The sequence below is a fragment of the Lampetra planeri genome, chromosome 28 (genome assembly GCF_965212315.1).
Source record: "Lampetra planeri chromosome 28, kcLamPlan1.2.h2, whole genome shotgun sequence".
Classification (NCBI taxonomy): Eukaryota; Metazoa; Chordata; class Hyperoartia; order Petromyzontiformes; family Petromyzontidae; genus Lampetra; species Lampetra planeri.
In genome coordinates this window covers 11,285,599-11,303,868 of record NC_136134.1, presented here as the reverse complement: position 1 = coordinate 11,303,868, position 18,270 = coordinate 11,285,599, and the positions used below count along the sequence as shown (strand labels likewise).

Sequence of the window (18,270 nt, the reverse complement as noted above, 5' to 3'; positions counted from 1 at the left end):
GACGTCGCACAACCCTCCACTTCTCGCGAGATTTTGCCTTCGGATAACAACGCAGAGACTCTCCCGAATCTCGCGAGAGTTGGAGGTTTGGTCGTGGTGGGGCTCAAGATACTCCCAAGATGGCGGAACGCGGAGGACGTTGAGACGAAGCGGCGGTTAAACAACAACATCAACAACTATCGGCAGCAGCAACAACAACAACAAACACGTACAGAGCAGCGACAATCGTAAAGAACGTGGAGGTGAGGATAGGATTGACGAGGCGGGGAGAAAGGAGACATCGCGAATTGTGAGAGCGGCGACTCGGCTTGCCAGGTGAGGCCTACTCAAGGGCCGCGTCACTCAGCGCAACCGCCGACTAAGCTAAGACCCAGCAACAATATTGTAAACTTACAACAACAACAACAACAGGCGCGATAAACTACTTATAACAGTGCGATAAGTGGCCGCGCAATGCAGCAGTCGTGCTGCGTGAGTCAATGCGAACAACGTTAGTGCGAATTGGCATTAACTGTTAAGAAAATAACGTGTGTGCATCGTTATATGAGTTATACGACACATCAATATCACTGTGTAACAACAAATATTTAAAAAAAATTACCGAAAGAACCAAAGAGTATAACAAAAAATGTTTCTGGGTAGTAAGTGTTCTTTTTAAATTGCTTATGCCTCAAAAGTACAGAAAATGGCTATTATTCCCCACAAACTTTGCTTTTGTGACCAGGACAGTGATATTGTCAAATTTACCTATTTTCAATGATAAAACGTGGCGTGCATTTGTGTCATTCCTTCACAAAGTCCTGGTCACAAAAGCAAAGTTTGTGGGGAACAATAGCCATTTTCTATACCTTTTGAGGCATAAGCAATTAGAAAATAACACTTACTACCCAGGAACAAAACTCGTGTTACATAGTGCAGTCGCGTTTGGTTTTTGTTTGTGTTTAAGATCGTTAACGATGACATGAGCAGAGGGAAGAAGGCAATTCCGGAGTTGCAAAGACATCTTGACCACCGGGAACGCGTTCAGTGATACGCGTTGGGAGTATTTGGCTGCTATAAATTTCCACATGATGATGATGAGCCAACTTCGTTGAGGCGTCATTTGTGGCCAGGTCGCTTTCTGAAAAAGCGAATAGCTCATTGGGCTTTACCTGGTGAAATAAAAAAAAGTTTAGTAATTTGCTTATCTTTCCTATACTTTGCACTCCTATCGTGTTTTAGTATTGGACATCTGAAAAGGAGCTTTAAATCTAATCGTTTTCCTCCAGTATAAATATTCTTATTCTGATATAGCTCAGAGTTAGTTGGCCCAGATAAAGCATTGATTTCACACCGAGTTATTTTGCGATGCAGCCTTGGCTTCCCTCAGCTGTGCTGGCTTCAAATCTGCTTACAATGATGACCTTTTGCCTAACGTGTAATCTGATTACTGTACTTTGAGATACGCGAACACAAATTGCAATCGGTTGACTTTGCGTTACGCTCGCTCACGTGTATTCAAATTATTTTGAGCTGTGGGGGTAAACATGCAATACAATTACGTTGAGTTGTGCGTGACATGTCATCGGGTAACGATTGAGTTGTGCCGGCTAACATGTAACCTGGTTACCCCGTGCTATGTTGCCTCATATGCTGTCTAATTCTGTTGATGTGTGCGTGTTTTACGTGCGGAATTATGCAGTTGAACCATGCTGGCAGACGTATATTGATTACTTTGAGCAATCATTGTTTGACATACATTTTAATTGCATTTAACGAAAGTATTTTTTTTATGCAATCGTATTTCTTTCATCATTACTAAACTTGCAATATATTGTATTGATTTTAATTGCTTTGAGCTTTCGTAATTTTATATTTTTATCAGTAAATATGATAACATTGTGTATGCATGCATTTTGACTTGCATCTTGATTCAACTGAGCTATGCTTTACATGTAATCTGATTCACTGGAACTACGCTTGCAATATTAAAGAGGTGTTTGGCTTAACTTTCTATCTAACTTCATGGAGCTATGCTTGATTATCATTAAAATATGTTTGGAAGTCCGTCGTTGACGGTCATAGTGACGACAGAGAGACCTTACGATCATCAAGTGCCTGATGTGTTGGCTTTGCCACTTGTATTTTGGACATGGTGTGATTTTTAAATGAGCTACAGGAGTGTTGGTTGCATTTAGCAGCTGCTTCTACCTGTGGTGGTGTTCACGTATACAATACGCGGGATTTCCCCATGGCATGGCAGGACCCACACGGAGCCACGTACACCACTTCCAAGATGCCGGCCCTCCTGGAACGACCCAAGATGACCAAGACGATGGCCGTGGCGCTGCACAGGCACATCATGCGCGAACGGGAGCGCAAGCGCCAAGGTGAGTCATCACCCCTCCACCCTCCCACCCACCCCTGCACCCCCTACCCACCCACCACTGCACCCTTCCACCCACCACTCCTCGTCTCAAAAGCTAGAGCCCGGTGCCTTTCACCAAGTGGCTGACACCAGCACATGCATGCTTCCTTGTGCCTCCGCACCAATATACCACTGGCGCCCAGTGCCAGCGCCCATTCCCAGGAACGTGTTGTGTGGTTTTTCAGAGGAAGAAGAGGCTGACAAGATCATGGAGCAGAAGATGAAGGAAGAGCAGCAGAGGCGGCGGAAGAAGGAGGAGGAAGAGCGCATGTCCCTGGAGGAGACGAGAGAGCAGGTGTGTGTCTGGCACGAGAGAGAACGGGATGAGAGTTAGCGAATGAGCGGGGGAGTGAGCGAATGAGAGCGGGATGAGAGTTAGCGAATGAGAGGGGGAGTGAGTGAATGAGAGCGGAATGAGAGGGGGAGTGAGTGAATGAGAGCGGAATGAGAGTTAGCGAATGAGAGGGGGAGTGAGCGAATTAGAGCGGGATGAGAGTGAGCGGATGAGAGTTAGCGAATGAGAGGGGGAGTGAGTGAATGAGAGCGGAATGAGAGGGGGAGTGAGCGAATGAGAGCGGAATGAGAGTTAGCGAATGAGAGGGGGAGTGAGCAAATGTGAGCGAATGAGAGGGGGAGTGAGCGAATGAGAGTTAGCGAATGAGAGGGGGAGTGAGCGTCCTGAAAGAGTGTTGATTCAGCCACAGTCAACTGGACTCGTTGTGCCCTGACCAAATGCATTTAATGCTTTAAAAATGTGTAAATCCTCTAATGTTATGCTATTGGCGTCGTGTAATAAGGTGAATAATCCATTTAGATAATCTAGCATGCTAGCTTTTGAGCGACTCGCTGAAATGGTCATCACTTAACTACTTCTAAGATCCCTGTAAGTGGCCCTCGGTCCACATAGAGGGCAGCACCTTCCTTTTGCACGCTGCTGTGTGTTAGTTGCATGACTGACAAACTGATCGTTTTCATTTTCAGAGGTGTCATTCAGTCGGATTTAAAGTGGTGTTTTTTTCAGTCGTTGACTGGCCCAAGATCATCAGCTCTCCACTTGAGAACCTAGTTTAATCTCATGGCTGCTGCCTGAATTGCATCCCAGGTCAAAGCAGTACCAGCTTGGTCTTCTGACCTCTAAGCCGCATGGCCACCTATGCATGTTTTTCATCATCACGCCGTTGTGAGTTGCTGGATAACGTGAACGCCACGTTACACTGCACAGCATGAAACAGCAATGGGTGCATGCCACGTGATGCATGACATCACTTCTATTTTCACTGACGCATGATATGAGGGGTGCATGAGGCAGCTGCGATCTGTGCAGCAGAGAGGCTTGCAACAATGTTACCTTTTATATGACCTCTTATGGATTGCGATAGTATGCTATCAAGCAATTTATTTAGTTAAATTTGGGTCGGCAGCTATTGAATCTCAAATACTGATACGCATGTGTCAGTGTATTAATGACTCGTTAAGCTCATGAAATAAGTATTGAATCGCTTGTGTAAATTTTTTTCTTCGATTCATGAATTTTGGAAGGGATTCACGTGAACTGTTCAGCCACTAGAGGACATTACTATTCATCACAATGTAAAAAATAAACAATTGATTCCTGAATAAAATCGTGACTTGAATCGCGATGCGGGGAGTAAATTGTTACACCGCTACAACAATGTGAGCTGCCTGTTGTAATGGAGAGACTGACCAGATTTGTGAAACAGCACCTCCACAATGAGACTCATTCCCAAATAGAGCTGGGACAGTTGATTAATCGACTAAAATTGTAATCGACTACTTGTTTTGTGGTCGATTACCCGGGCTCCATTAAAACTGGCGGTCGCCCTGACATTCTGCCTCCCGAAGGAGGGAAACCCCCTACAAGCCACGCCCAGCGTGACACTGCTGATGATGCTGATGACGTCCCAAGCCCCGCCCACCACCTCCCGTCCAGCAGTACACGTGGGAACAGAGGTGATACTTTTCATTCAATTGTTTGCATTGTTACCTGATTGGTCGAGTGACTCAAACCGATAATCGGTAGAGTAATCGATTACTTAGATAATCAGAGAGCCCAGCTCTATACTCCAAATATATGCCTTAATGTGACGATGTTTTATCTGGGCCTCCCTTGTAACAGAGGAGATGGATCAGTGTTCTTTCAACCGATTGATGCTTGACACTGCTGACATACCACTAAGTGTTATGCAATTGTTGGTGTAATAATGTTCTAAATATATCTGGGAGAACACCAATGTCTGGCCTGTTCCATATTATAATTAGTGTTGTGTATGTGGGAGGAATCTGGGGTGGGGGGAGGGGATTAAAAACTCAAATGCCACGGGTTTAGAAACCCACTTTCTATAATGCCATATCCTGGCCACATTACGGGCCTAGCAGCTTTGGAAGTTTCACAAATCTGTGTGAGCCACGAGCCCTTGCCGCGGCCAAGGTGCTGGATTTCCTGTGTGCACCACCGTCCCCGGCTATTGGTGTAAACACGATGAGCGTTAGGGCATGTAACGATTCACCCCTTCCCCAATTAAACTAATTCTCACCACTGGGACTCGCAATTCGATAATTTTGTGTGTTTTTGTGACTTCTACTTTATATCGTTTGTCTCATTTCTTGCGTCTTGTTCATAAAATATTTTTTTAATATAATTTCTGTATAAATACATAAACAATCGATAATTATACGCACAATTTGATGCACGTACAGCGAGCACAACATTCAAGTTTATTGAGGTAAAATGCGAATCGTGAGATGCCTAACGTCACGTCATTGCGGGAATTGTAGATCGCCAAACTGGAGGAGAAGCTGCAGGCCCTGCAGGATGAGAAGCACCAGCTCTTCCTGCAGCTCAAGAAGGTGCTCAATGAGGAGGACAAGCGGCGAGCCAAGATCAAGGAACAGAAGTGAGGGCCGCCCCTCCTGCCACAGCCTACACGCTGCGCACTATAAACTATATTTTATTTTAGCAGGTAAGGCCCATTGAGCTATATAGCTCCTTTTCAGAAGCGACTTTGCCACAAATGATCACTCAATGAAGTGGCTTATCACATGGAAATTTATAGCAGCCAAAAACTCTAAATGTGTGTCGTTCTAAACGTGGAGGGAAAAACCGGAGTACCTGAAGAAAAATCCACGCGATTACAGGGAGAACATGCAAACTCCAAATCCACAACAGGCATCAGGGCCGGGATCTGACCCATGACCACCTGTATACCAGGCGAGGTAGTTAATATCTCGCCACCGTGGCACACACACCACAGCATTAGTCCGTTGTTCACACGAGAAGAGTCCCAACGCTTCTCAAGAGGATTCTGCTTCGGATTCGGGGTCAATCCTGCATAGTCGAAGGAAGCGGGCGACAATTCCATTGCGAGTTACGTCTCGCTGCGTATTTACCAGCTGTCTGTGAGCAGCCGGGTGACTCGGCGGCAGAGCCAGCGGCTCGCAGTCAGAAGGTTGTGAGCTCATATCCTGGTTGTATGTATGTGTGTTTTGAACTTCTTTCGCACCGTACGTAGCCAAACTGTGCTAATCGGTAGGCGGGTTCACTGGGCCCATCGTCTCTCGGGGTTCGATAAAATGACCACTTTCCGGGGAAACCTCCGTGGCACTGCCCGTCTGCATTGCGCTTTTCTCACCGCGCCTCGTTCCCCCATTCCGCAGCGAGCTGGCGGCACTCAGCCAGCAGCCGTACCCAGCGGGCATGACGGTTCACCCTGGCTCGCACCTCATCATGCACGGTGAGGAGCGCGTGCCAGCGAGTGGAACCAGCGACGCGACGTGGGACGCGCGGCTGTACGCGTTGTACCATCGGTGCAGTGAGCTGTGTCGTGTGCAAGTGGAGAGCAGCCAAGTGCATGAGCGCACGTGGTAGTCTGTTTCCACGTTTGTTTTGCATGACACGTATTCCCGTTTGCATGTGTATTTACACGTTCTTGTGTGTGTGCATGTGCTTGCGTATGCTTCTGTGCGTGTGTCCCCACGTTTGTGTGTGTGTTAAGTGCTCACTAACGCCACTTGACCCAACAGTCAGTACAGGCTATGGGGGGATCTTTGTGTGTTTTAATGTGTTTGCATGCGTACATGTGTTTTGTGTATTTGTTTGCACGTGTTTTTGCTTATGTGCTTGTGTTTTTGCTTATGCGCTTGTGTTTACTTATGCACGCGTGTCTGTTTGCCTGCGAATTGCGTGTGTGTTGGCGCGCCTGTGCAGGAAGCCACATCTCACCAAGCCGAGCGCACGGGCTGCTGGGAGATCGGCCAAAGAACCAACTTTACAGCCACACCACCATCCCGGTACGGTACGGGCCGAGGAAGGTGCGCAACCCAAAAACTCAAGGGCTCTTATCCTGTATACACATGCCTTGGGTCGCCGAGGCTGTGCGTTCCAGGCTGTAAGACGCCGGGCTTCTCTTCACGAGCCATCACAGTCCAGCATCGTTATTGTGTTTTCTATTGGACGCTGAACAATTTAAAACGCGCGTCAATTTATCCGTTACCGTACATTCAAAACACCCGCACTCGGGGAGCCTAATTTACAGCATGAGACTGCTTGTGCTTTGCTAAGTGGCATTTGAGACGTTAAGTTTTTGTTTTCCCCCAATGCAGGGAAGGGCCTACCCAAGCCAGACAACGTTTACCTCAAGCCAGCCCGAACACACACATTTTCAAACGAGCCAATCGGGGCACAGCTCCTACGCCAGCAGCCAATCACAGCACAGCGTGCCCTACACGGGTGGGCAGGCTGTCCCTGCCACCTACCCAGCCGGCTCCCAGCCAATCAGAGGTGAGCGTGCGTGTGTTGTTATGCGTGTAATTGCACCAGTGTGTGTGCCTGTTACATAGGAGTGCAGTGTTGCCGATGTACGAAAGTAATCACGTTTGTACGATCATTTCGACCCTTGTGTAATTGTGAGGGGCCAAAATATACGTTATTTACTCATTATCGTACATTCCAACACACCCGCCCAGAGCATTCCTGCATCGGCTGCCTTGTGTTATGTAGAGGATATTGATTCTTCTTTGGAACTTAACTTGAAGTAAACAAAAATATTTGCTATTTACGGCAATACAATTGTATATTAAGGATGCATTGGCGTGGTTTTTTTCGTGTGATAATTTTTCCAAGAAATACGATATAATCCTGGAGCTGAGATACGACAATGAAATCTCCAGATGTGGCAACACTGCCGTTTTGCAAATACCCCTTTCCTACCCATCCTGCCCTAACCCTTAAATCCTGGTTCATGAACAACTCAAGTAAAGCTCATTGTTTTGTTCGCTGGTAAACCTGTGCCTGAGCAAGGACCCGAGTTCGATTTCCTACTCTGACTCCTTTCTGTGTGGAGTTTGTACGCTCTCCCCGTGTTCTTTATGGGTTTACTCCCAGCGCTAAAAAGAACATCTACAATTACCTGCAAATTAGTAAATTGGCATTGCACAGCGGCAACTTCGCTCTCGACTGTGCAAAAATATCGGGGAGGCTTTCAAAGGTAAACGCAGTCGTAAAACGAGAAGTAATCATGAGCGCACTTAACAGTGAGTGGAAGTTGCGATGGTCACGATAATATGAATGCTGAGCATCGAGCAAAAGTATTATTTTCCCTTCCCCCCCCCCCCCCCCCATTGCAGGGGCGTCTGCCTTCCAGTCCTACCCTCCCTACGTGTCCCACCAGCAGACGGGATATACCGTGCACACCCAGTTCCCTCCCCAGCAAGGTGTGACCCTGCCTGCGCCTCTCGTAGCCTCGCATGGGCGCACTCGTTCGCTCATTCGCGCGCGGACTCAAGTACAGACACGCACAAACATCCCACGCACACTCGCACGCTCCACGACGAAGAGACTGCCCGTTGAGGTTTAACGGGGTGGCACGTTGGTAACGCTCGTGGCTCACATCGAGCAGGACCTGGGTTCAATTCCAGAATCGGTCGCGTCTTCGCGTGTGGAGTTTGTATGTTCTCACCCGATTCTGCACGGGTTTCCTCGAGGTTCTCTGGTTTCCTCCCATGGCTAAAACAAAACATTCAATACAAATGGTATGGGGCAAACATCCCATTGCTGAGAAATGTACCTTCACATTTCTTAATTGGGTCTACACATAGCAGCAACATCGCCCTGTACTTGACAGGAACTTCCTGAAATGTCTTGAGACTTGGTGGTTTCTGTTTTATTCCCGCCACTATTACCCTGGATAATGGAGAGTTGACTTGGTCGCGAGCGTAAGAAGCGATGCTACAGTACAGGCCGAGTGCCCAGTGCCTACACCGCGCACCCGACGCGCAAACGCCAGTGGCGATCACAACAGCGCCCCTGTGGCTGAGCCGTGTGTGCGTGTGTGTGTGTGCGATGGGCAGGGTACCTAGCGCCAGCGACAAGCATGCCCCTGCAGAAGCAGCTGGAGCACGCCAACCAGCAGTCGGGATTCTCAGACGCGGTGAGCCAGCGCCAGCCACGTCCCCTTCTCGGCCATTTACCCGCGTTTGCGAGCGCACGTTCTCACGCGCGACTCTCCCACCCCCCCCCCCCTCGTCTGTGCGTAGGCGTCGCTGCGATCGCTGCACCCGCAGTCGATGCACGCAGGACAGACGCTCCTGCAGCCGACCCAGCTGCAGGTGTCCCTGCCACCCGCCAAGGTGCAGTGCGCCCGTGAACACACGCGCAAAAACTGCCGCTCTTGCACGAGTCGAGCTGCTTGCCCGTAAGAGGTGGTAATGAATGCGTGTGTGCGCGCATTGCTTTGTGTAATTTCCAGTCCGGCATGATTTACCCCCATCAGACGAGACCCGCCTCTCCCGGGGCCTTCCAGCACAGCGGCACACCCCCACAGCCGTCGCACTCGGTGAGTCTCGGCATTGTGTCCGCACACTAAGAGTTTGGCGGGATTGTGTTCATCGCATACACGAACATTCCACAATCTGACAGTCATATCAGGTCAATCCATAGCACCTGGGCCTGTCCCGTGACCTTCTGTTGGCAGCAAGCGTGAAAGTACACCTAGCCTGGCACGAGCGCTGTGGTAACACCACCGTCAGTTTGTGGTGAATGGCGGCTGTTGCATGCACGAGAGAGCCTGCATGTGTGTGGGGAGTCGTGCAGATGTTTGCGCACTTTGCTACGAACTCAGAAACCCGAGTTCGATTCCCGTCCGTGGCCATCACCAGTGACTGTTATATTGACCGGGTCTGGGTCTCCCCGAGCTGGACTTGCCCCCATAAAGTACCTGGGTGTGGTGTGTAAACAGCACCACCAGGGAGATGGTCAACCGGGCACGCAGGCATATGGTGCTGGCAACCTACAACGGCGTGTGCCGTGCTGGCTCTCACCAGTGCTCGCTAGCAGCACTTGCTCCTATCGTCTGTTAAGGCTATGGGGGTGGAATCTTTGTCTCGGTATGTTGGGCAGGCCACGTTCTCTCCGGCGTCCCAGCAGCAACAACAACAGCAACAACAGCAGCAACAACAGCAGCAGCAGACCCAACGGCACCACTTCATCCAGCACGGCCAGACTCACCGCTACTACAAGTGAGCCACCAATCAACAAGCAGCAGCAACCTCGAGAAACCGCTCCTCTCCGCCGACGGCCCCACAAGCTACGCCATCGGACCAGGGGGATGGGGGGACAGTCATCGTCGCCAAAAATCCCACTCAATTTGCAAACGGATAAGTTAGGGGGTCGTTTTGTCTTTGGAAATGTGCGATTGCCAACCTTGCCCTGACACCGACCCATCCCATGATGCAATCTTCAGTTTTTCTTTCGTAAGCAATTGTAAAAAACATTTTTACAGAAACTTTTTCAGGCTTTGGCAGCCGTTTACACAGTGGCTAAACTATGATTTTTACTGCATTAAAAATTTTAGTATTAAAGAGAACCTGTAAGATAGTGATGGCTTAGTTTGTAGCATTACCTTAGAAAGTACTTTTCTCTTAAGTTAATTTGAATCAATTTCCGTTTTGCTTTGTTGCAGAGCTGATTATATATCACCCACTTTATTGTGGACAAAAAATAAAACGTGCACAAGCTGTCCGTGGTTGACTCGTTTATTACACCTACAGTAATTCCCCCCCCACCCACGTCATCGAGACAAACGTTTTGTAAACCCACAGGACACACCAACACCCAGCAGCGATGAAGCCATTGTGGTCGACCCCCCCCAAAACGTACCCTATGTCCCACACCTATCAGCCAGGCAGCCCTGAGCAGCTGGACAGTGGGTGGGGGGTGGGGGGAACCTGACCAGGCAAAGCAGCACAATCCCTGACACGTGGTCGCTATTGCTCTTTCCATCCGTGTCCCCCTCCCCCCCCAGAGAAACAGCGTGGGATGGGGGGAGACATTCAGCAGAGGTGGCGATTGGTTAGCCACTTAACAATGCAACACTTAATATTAAAGTCAATTCGTTGTACTACACACAAGTGCTTCATTGACATCGCACGCACGACGACGACTAAGTCACAAAATAAATTCTCGAATAGTGTTGACAAGATGAATTGTTCAATGCCTGGTTATGCCATCACTGGTAAGTTAACCAGCTGCCAACCAATTACAAATGGGTCCCGCCCACCTTATGAGCTCAGCAGCATGTTTCCACAACACCACTGCAAATAAGTAATTGGAAAGCAGATTAATTATGAGTAATCAGGTATTTTTAAATAAATTATGAAATGCTTTAGTTTGTCACAGTTCCCTTGCTTGTGGCTCAGACATGATCAGACGTTAAACACAAAACAGCAGCGACTTTTGGGGTAGGTAGCAGCTTTCAATACGCATAGGGCTGGGAGCAATGCGGCCCTCAAACCAAGATCTGCTCAGTCAAAAATACACCTTGGTGACTTGCCCATGAGCGCTGGCAGACGTTAAAGTCACAGCCTCTCTGGGTGCAGGCACGCAGGAACTCCAACCTGCAGTTCGCCCATCCCACTTTTGAACGTTTTATTGCATTTCCACCATTTATATCCCGACCGTGTAATTGTTGCAATGTCATTAGACTCGGTTCTCCATTTGGATCTGTTGCAGAGATGGCGCAACCAATGTGGACTTTCAAGAATGGCCCCATAGAAGTGGAAAGTGCAGCCCTCCCTGGCCCACAGTGAAGGGCAGCACTTTCCCACCCGCTCTGCCATGAGTCATTTTGGTCGCACGAGTCAAAAATATGTTTTTTTAATTCAATAGAGCTGGAATTTCGCCAAATTACGTGCAGAACCAAATGTAATGCAATGGGGTTTTTTCTGTCCAGTCATCGGTGACCGGACATCAACTCGTGATACATCCAATAATGTAGGGCGGTCGTAAATCGAGAAGCTCTGAGTATTCCTCCTGCCAGGACTGCAGACAGAAAATCCATGACTGACATATAGACGGCGGCAATGTCAACACAGCAGACTTGACCAGCCAATCACACAGTCCCCCACGTGACCCGCAGGGGGGGGGGGGGGGCAAATCAAAAGTGCAGCTTTGCAGCGCCGCCTCCCTTGTGACGTGCAATGGGACAATTGGCGCGCACGCAGACACGTGAACACCGCAATCGAGACGCAACGCTCAAGCGAAAGGGGGCCATGACAGTGCAGGAGGTAGGGGATAATAAGAGCTGGATAATGGGTAGCTGGGTGTCAAATTGGATTCGATGAAGATCAGCAAGAGGCCTTGTACTGGTGGCTAGTTACTAAGGAGAGTGGAGGGGCTGGTACCACAAAGGACACGAGGTGAGTCGGGAGTTGAGAATCATTCATCGTTTTTCAATACTCCCCCCCCGCCTGCGCCTCGATTCGCTTCCCCTTCGTTGAATTTTTACGTGGATAGATTAATGGGTGCTAGGTCTGGGCAGCGAACGCTTTAACTCCCCAAGAGCCCCACACTCCATACTCGGCTATTTAACTTAACCTAGTGTCCGTCGTAGTTTCTGGTTAACTCGTTGGGTAGGTTGGGTTCATGGCCAGTGGGAGGACAGTCGGAGTGGGTGGCTGGTTGGCAAGTTTGCTAGTTCGGATTCGGACCAGTCGGATGGCCGGTACTGGTGGACTTATTGGCGAATTTGGGTTCGGGCAGGACTGGAACTTGGTTGCACCGTGTGCCCTGCATCCTCTTTGCCCCACCTCCTGTCTGCTGCTACCCCTTCGACTACCGATCGCCTTCCCATTGCGGGTGTGGTGGGGGCTGGCGACGTCACAGCAGGCCGGCGTCGCGCAGCTCGGTGGTGATCTCGAGCGCCAGGGCGCGTGCGTACACGCGCAGCGTCCAGAACACGGTGAGAAAGTCCTGCGTGCTGAAGAGCGTGTCGGTGAGCGCAAAGCCCAGCGTGGACGGGATGAAGCCGCGGCCGTACTCCACCATCCATGTGCCGGCCGTCCACTGCACGGACGTCGCCTCACCCGCGCTGTGCACGATGGTGTCGCCTGGGGGCAGGCGCAACGTGGGGGGGAGGGCACGTGATGACAGTTGATAGGGCATGCAACAACATAAATGTGGGCATGAGGACTCCCTTCACATTTCTCACAACCAGATATTTTTTTCCAGCACAATGCAAGCCTTCATGGTAGAGAATGGTCCAGAAGCGGATATCACCTAACTACTCGTGAGATCGCTTGAAATTCCTTCCAGTGCGCACTGACACCTGCCCACTCACGCCTCCTGCTGCAGAATAATGTGTTGTTGCATGACAACCAAACTGATCATTTTCATCCCTAGAGCTGCACTTCAGCCAAATTGAGTGCAGAAACAAATTTAATCCGACGATTTCTGTGTGTGTAGTCATTGGTGACCGTGACCGTTAAATTCTCCGCCGCACTTGAGAACGCGGCTTAATCAGTGGATGTGAACCTCGGGGATGACGGCGTGGGGGGGGGGGGCGACGATTGGCTCACCCGGGTAGAACACCTCGCTCTTCGTGGTGCCCTCCTTCCACTGGCGGAAGGTCCCTGATATGATCGTGTCAGAGATGTTCGCCCAGTAGCGGCCTGCACCACCACCACCACACACCGAGACGGAGCGTTTCCCGCGAGCAGCAACAAGCGATACAAACGACACAGATTCTTATTTTACCAGGTAAGGCCCACTGAGCTGTGTAGCTCTTTGTCACAAGCGACCTGGCTGTCACAAATGATAGCCCAATGAATTGGCTTATGTGGAAATGTATAGCAGCCAAACAATCTAAACGCATATTCTCGCGACGCCCGGAGGCACGGTGACGGCGCAAGGAGAGGGGGGGCACTGTATGGCTGGGGCAGAGCTCGTGACCAGATGTAAAGCGATTAGTCGATTAAAATCGATTGTTGTACTCGTGATACATGCATAGATTCCTGTCTGTACAAACAAATTATATATAAATTGGGATGGTGTGGTGGAGCAGTGGTTAGTGCGACGATTCCTGGCCATGGTTAACATTGGTGGCAAATGATATCAGAACCAGTTCTGAGCAGTATGGTGCATACGCAGATGACGTGCAAAGGATAAGTTGAAGACAATCAAATAAGATAGAAATAACAAGACAATACAACGACACGAACGAGACGATTCAAATGAGAAGCGATCCCAATGAATCGGATGGAATCCTATGGGGTACCATGCCGAGTGCCACTCGAAATTTCTAATCGAAATTAAACCAATTGGCTGGCCACTACGTTGTCTTCCTACCGCGAACGTCCACTCCCCGTCAGCGCCCCCAGTGAGACACGGTGGGGTCCGCTGAAGGACAGGGACAGGCGCGCTCCGAGTGACGCGGGGGACGCCGCGTGCCGTGCGTTAAGACGTGGACGGTGATTTATCGGCGTCATTTTTGTCTCCGGGCTGCCTCATTCATCCCGCACGACAGGCGACCTCGACTCGGGTTGCGTGGGGGGGGGGATGAAGCGGGGGGGGGGGGGGGTATGGGGGATGTCGTCGCTGGAGGAGGTGGTGATGAAGGTCACGGAAGGAGCAAGAAACGATCTTGTTAGACATGTCTAAACATGTTTCTTTTGTTACTTGTCTTTGGCCGGCTTGGTGATCGAGGTCACTCTTTGGAAATGAGACTGCCCTGTACTCGTGTGTTCTTACCTGGGTCAAGAAAATTACCTTGAAACTTGTACCCCTGTCTGTGCTGTCACCTGTCCTGTCCCCTTCGTATTGTGTCCCATCTGTATAGTTTATCTCGTCCGAGTGTCTCATTTTATAATCGTCTCACCTGCATTGTCTGTCTCGTCAACATCATCTGTTCCGCTCGTTTGTTCAGGTATAATCGGCCTCGACAAGACGTGAACGATAGTCGCAAGCATGCAAAACAACGTGCGGGTTGGGGGGGGGATGGAGGTGGCGCGTTGGCGATCTGGGCGGGTTGAGAGTCGTACCGGAGTGCCCGGAAGTATCGACCGCCGTGCCGAAGAGCAGCACGTACTCGGTGAGGGATGCGTGCAGGAGGTACATGGCGCCCATCCAACCGCCCGCATTTACAAACACCCACTGCATCTCGCTGTCGGGCAGCACGTGCCCCGGATGCGTCCGCCGCAGCTCCGCCACGACCTTTCCGAACGCCGCGTCGTGGTCCAGTCCTGCCGGAGGGGTGGGGGAGGTCATGGGTCACCGCACTTCCTTCCGCTGCACTCCTCGCAACGCCGTGCCAAGGACGTCCCCGACAAGCCCCGGTGGTCACCCACCCAGGTACTCGCCAGGCTCGCACGCCGCTTTGCTTCCCAGCTGCGATGACATCCGGCGCGTTCGGAGCAATTTGGATGTCTCATTATTGTTGATATTATTAAACTCAAGCCAGACTGGGGAAATAGAGTCGATGTACTCTATTGCACGGGATCATCAGAATTTTGCTGAAGTCACTGCCTATGTCTGTCATGATCGCAGTTGTCTCCAAACATCTGGTAGTCGACCAGCCGCGAAGTGGGAACAGTCCCGCACCGCACGCGTATATAATCGTGTACAGCACGTCCTCATTTAAAACAGAAATGCATTCCTGAACAGTGCCTCGTGAAGCGAAAAACGCGTTCAGCAAAAACTATTTCCCCATGAACAATGTAACGATAATGTTTGGCGAGATACAAAGTACTACGCACACAAGGTAAGATGGTGGGACAAATAAGTGAGGGTATGCCGCCGCATTACTGTATCGTACCGCTCAGCCACGCAGCCCAAGAGAGTAGTTCGTCGTTGACCACTCGGAAACCGCGTCATAACGGTCCACGTTCCTCGTTAGAATGGTGCGTGGCCCGCGTTATAACGAGGTGCGCATTCTGCGTAAAGTGTTCTCAAATGGAAGAAATGCGTTGGAGCGAAAACGCGTTGCAGTGTGTACACCACGCATTAAGCGAGGACTTGTTGATTCAGCCAATTCACCCGTGGTGTCTAAAGCCAGCGGCTGGATTTACAACTTAGACATCGATTTGTAGTTTCTACTCATAGCATATCCGTACAAGAAATGAAGGAGCGTGTTAAAGGAAATTAAACCTTGCTGGCGAAGGCGTGTGGCTTTCACGTATAAATGTCATCTATATTTAAACTTATCGATTGCACCATAATAATCGGTAGTAATCCATGTATAACAATGACATTCAGTTGTGTAGTGTTGTCATAACTCACCAAGGCAATTTTGCAAATTAAGCAACCTCACAGTCAACATTTAAAAATTGACGTTATAATCCACACGGTGTCATTGTAGTTTGTAAAAAAAGATATGATGGAATAAATCAGAAATTATTGAATGGCTTGACACAGCCGTGACAATGACGACACAATCACCACCATCATTCTAGCATGGAAGGGGAAGTCATTTTGTCAGAGTACATTCGACAAACATTGAATTGCATTCCTAAATGGCCAAATAAATAAGCCACTTCAGGATTACATTCAAGCTTCTCCGCCCACATAATAGTGTCTGAAATGTTCGTCTAACGTCGTGAAAGGGGCCGTCCATAAATGACGTCACGCACCTGGGGGGGGGGTCAGGCATTTGTGACGATGTGTGACGGGGGGGGGTAGAAATGTGACGTCACATCAAAATGCGCAACTTTAAATAAATATTGACAACATGTTCTACTTAATTAAATAAGACTTTTTTATAAATGTTTTCTCCTACATCAGAGTGCAGCGCCACATTAAATACGCACTACAATGACAATAGTTTAAAGCGATTTGAAGCATATTTTCTTTTCTTTGGGGGGGGCAGAGCTTTGTGACGTCATATTTGAGGGGGGCTCTGACTTTTTGTGACGCCGTGTGACGAGGGGGGGGGGTCAAAAATCGTCCAAAATCGCGTGACGTCATTTAAGGACGGCCACAAAGTGCCTTTCAAGCAAAAGTACATTAAACGGAACAAGAAACGGTGCGTTACACATCCGATCTCTGCAACAATCCCCTGCAACACAACAAATTCGCCTTGGCGCACACGCATCAAGGCGCACTCCTGGCTGAGATTGATGCACCCCGCGTGTTCGCAGATTCCGTGGGCCAAGGTCAACCTCCCCGGCTGTTTGAGTCGTAGGCTCCTCCACGAGTGAAGCTCGCAATTCTACACGGGTGATCTGGTGGATCATTAACCAACAGATTTCAAGAGGCAACGTGGCACTGAACATGGGGTTCAAGGGCAGATGTTCAAAACAAAGCGCAGTCGGGTGGCCGAGTGGCTCACGGGTCTCACAAGCATTGAGCTCGCGCCGCTTAGACCTGGGGTCGAATCCAGATTAAACCGGCTTCTCAAGTGCAGCGAGTTTGATAATCTCAGTCTGAGTCACAGAAGACCGAGTACAAAAACACACCCATCACATCGCACTCGGTTCCACCAAATTGAATAATTGCCTACTGTGTGAGAATTACAAATGTTGGCTTAGCAGGGAGAGTGGGTAAGTGCTGCCACCCGATTGTGTAAATCAGAGAACAATGGAAGGGGGACACGAGGAGTCGGTCTAGAAACAATTTTTCAGAAGCGACTTGGCCACAAATGATAGCCCAATTAAGTGGCTTATCGCGAGGAAATGTATCGCTGCTAAATACTCTAAACGCGTGAACAAACCCGAGGATCCGTGAACAATCCACGCGACCCCGGGGGAGATACATGCAGCATCCAAATACCAAATATACAGCAGCAGCAGGCGTCAGGGTCAGGATCGAACCCACAACCTCCTGTATACCAGGCGAGGTAGTTAACATCTCACCAACGTGGCCCCCCTTTTGTTGGGTCCTCGCAACTGCTCATCAAGATTTCCGAATGGATTCTTCATCTCGTGAGATGACAACACAAGACGGGATGCCGCCACTAAAAACGGGAACGCACTCTGCAGTTAATTCAATACACGCGCATTGTGCCCTTTGCGTTGAACCGGGATCTTGCGAAAACAAACGCAAGGGCATTGCCTTCCAAATATATTTACAAGATCATTTAGACGCTGGGCTTATTAACCCCTAAGTGAAACAAAGGTCCGCAACCCCCGAGACACTGGAGGTATGGATGGGGGGTCCAAGCCCCGGGCGGAGTGACCCCGGGCCGGGCCTCGCGGCTCCGCCGCTCCCGGTGCCGCCCTGTCCGGCAGAGAATCTAAGCGAGGTCGAGGCTGAGACAGGGGCCTACCCTCCCGCCCGCTCTCGGGGACGCGCCCGCGCCGCCGCTCACCCGCATATTTCTTTGCCACCCTCGCCACCTCTTCGGGCTCGAAGACGTAGCGCTTCGTGCGCAGCCACGAGCCGACGAGGGGCACGGAGAGGGCGACGAGGAGCACGGAGCCGGCGAGCAGCCACGGCAGCGCCCTCACCAAGGCGCCCATCGTCACTCGAGTCTCCGTCTCTCTCTGCTCGCTCCCGTCTCTTCCACTTCCGGAAGATCTCCATCGTTCATTCATTCGCGGCCTGCTCAGCCGCACCAATCGAACGCGGCCCACGTCTT

At 50.0% G+C, this 18,270-nt stretch overlaps 2 protein-coding genes across 5 annotated transcripts; one reads left to right on the top strand and one right to left on the bottom strand.

Annotated features, from left to right (window-relative positions):
- Nucleotides 1-34: 34 nt before the first annotated feature.
- Nucleotides 35-10,439, top strand: GPS2 (G protein pathway suppressor 2). 4 transcript variants are annotated; one of them, XM_078607923.1, is made up of 13 exons: nucleotides 36-242; nucleotides 2,243-2,369; nucleotides 2,593-2,702; nucleotides 4,271-4,378; nucleotides 5,204-5,322; nucleotides 6,083-6,159; nucleotides 6,633-6,715; nucleotides 7,028-7,205; nucleotides 8,051-8,137; nucleotides 8,774-8,853; nucleotides 8,960-9,052; nucleotides 9,172-9,258; nucleotides 9,822-10,439. In XM_078607923.1, the coding sequence occupies exons 2-13, from the start codon at nucleotides 2,276-2,278 to the stop codon at nucleotides 9,942-9,944; spliced, it is 1,239 nt and encodes a 412-aa protein (XP_078464049.1). In that variant the 5' UTR covers nucleotides 36-242; nucleotides 2,243-2,275; the 3' UTR covers nucleotides 9,945-10,439. The 4 variants fall into 4 exon arrangements, with proteins under 4 accessions (XP_078464051.1, XP_078464049.1, XP_078464050.1 ...); XM_078607924.1 differs by having other exon boundaries at nucleotides 36-315; nucleotides 9,196-9,258; XM_078607922.1 differs by having other exon boundaries at nucleotides 36-315.
- Nucleotides 10,440-10,442: 3 nt separating this feature from the next.
- Nucleotides 10,443-18,270, bottom strand: SIGMAR1 (sigma non-opioid intracellular receptor 1). The gene is made up of 4 exons (XM_078607926.1): nucleotides 18,001-18,270; nucleotides 14,738-14,938; nucleotides 13,277-13,369; nucleotides 10,443-12,808 (listed from the first exon to the last, which is right to left on the bottom strand). The coding sequence occupies exons 1-4, from the start codon at nucleotides 18,224-18,226 to the stop codon at nucleotides 12,579-12,581; spliced, it is 750 nt and encodes a 249-aa protein (XP_078464052.1). The 5' UTR covers nucleotides 18,227-18,270; the 3' UTR covers nucleotides 10,443-12,578.

What these genes read in the sequence shown, in the direction of transcription:
- GPS2 (XM_078607923.1), top strand. Translation starts at nt 2,276, where the DNA reads ATGCCGGCCCTCCTGGAACGACCCAAGATGACCAAGACGATGGCCGTG. An exon ending in ACAGCCACACCACCATCCCG is followed by an intron (nt 6,716 to 7,027) that starts GTACGGTACGGG and finishes CCCCCAATGCAG; the next exon opens with GGAAGGGCCTACCCAAGCCA. An exon ending in CGGCTCCCAGCCAATCAGAG is followed by an intron (nt 7,206 to 8,050) that starts GTGAGCGTGCGT and finishes CCCCCATTGCAG; the next exon opens with GGGCGTCTGCCTTCCAGTCC.
- SIGMAR1 (XM_078607926.1), bottom strand. Translation starts at nt 18,226, where the DNA reads ATGAATGAACGATGGAGATCTTCCGGAAGTGGAAGAGACGGGAGCGAG. An exon ending in GGTGGCAAAGAAATATGCGG is followed by an intron (nt 14,939 to 18,000) that starts GTGAGCGGCGGC and finishes CCCCTCCGGCAG; the next exon opens with GACTGGACCACGACGCGGCG. An exon ending in CGATACTTCCGGGCACTCCG is followed by an intron (nt 13,370 to 14,737) that starts GTACGACTCTCA and finishes GTGGTGGTGCAG; the next exon opens with GCCGCTACTGGGCGAACATC.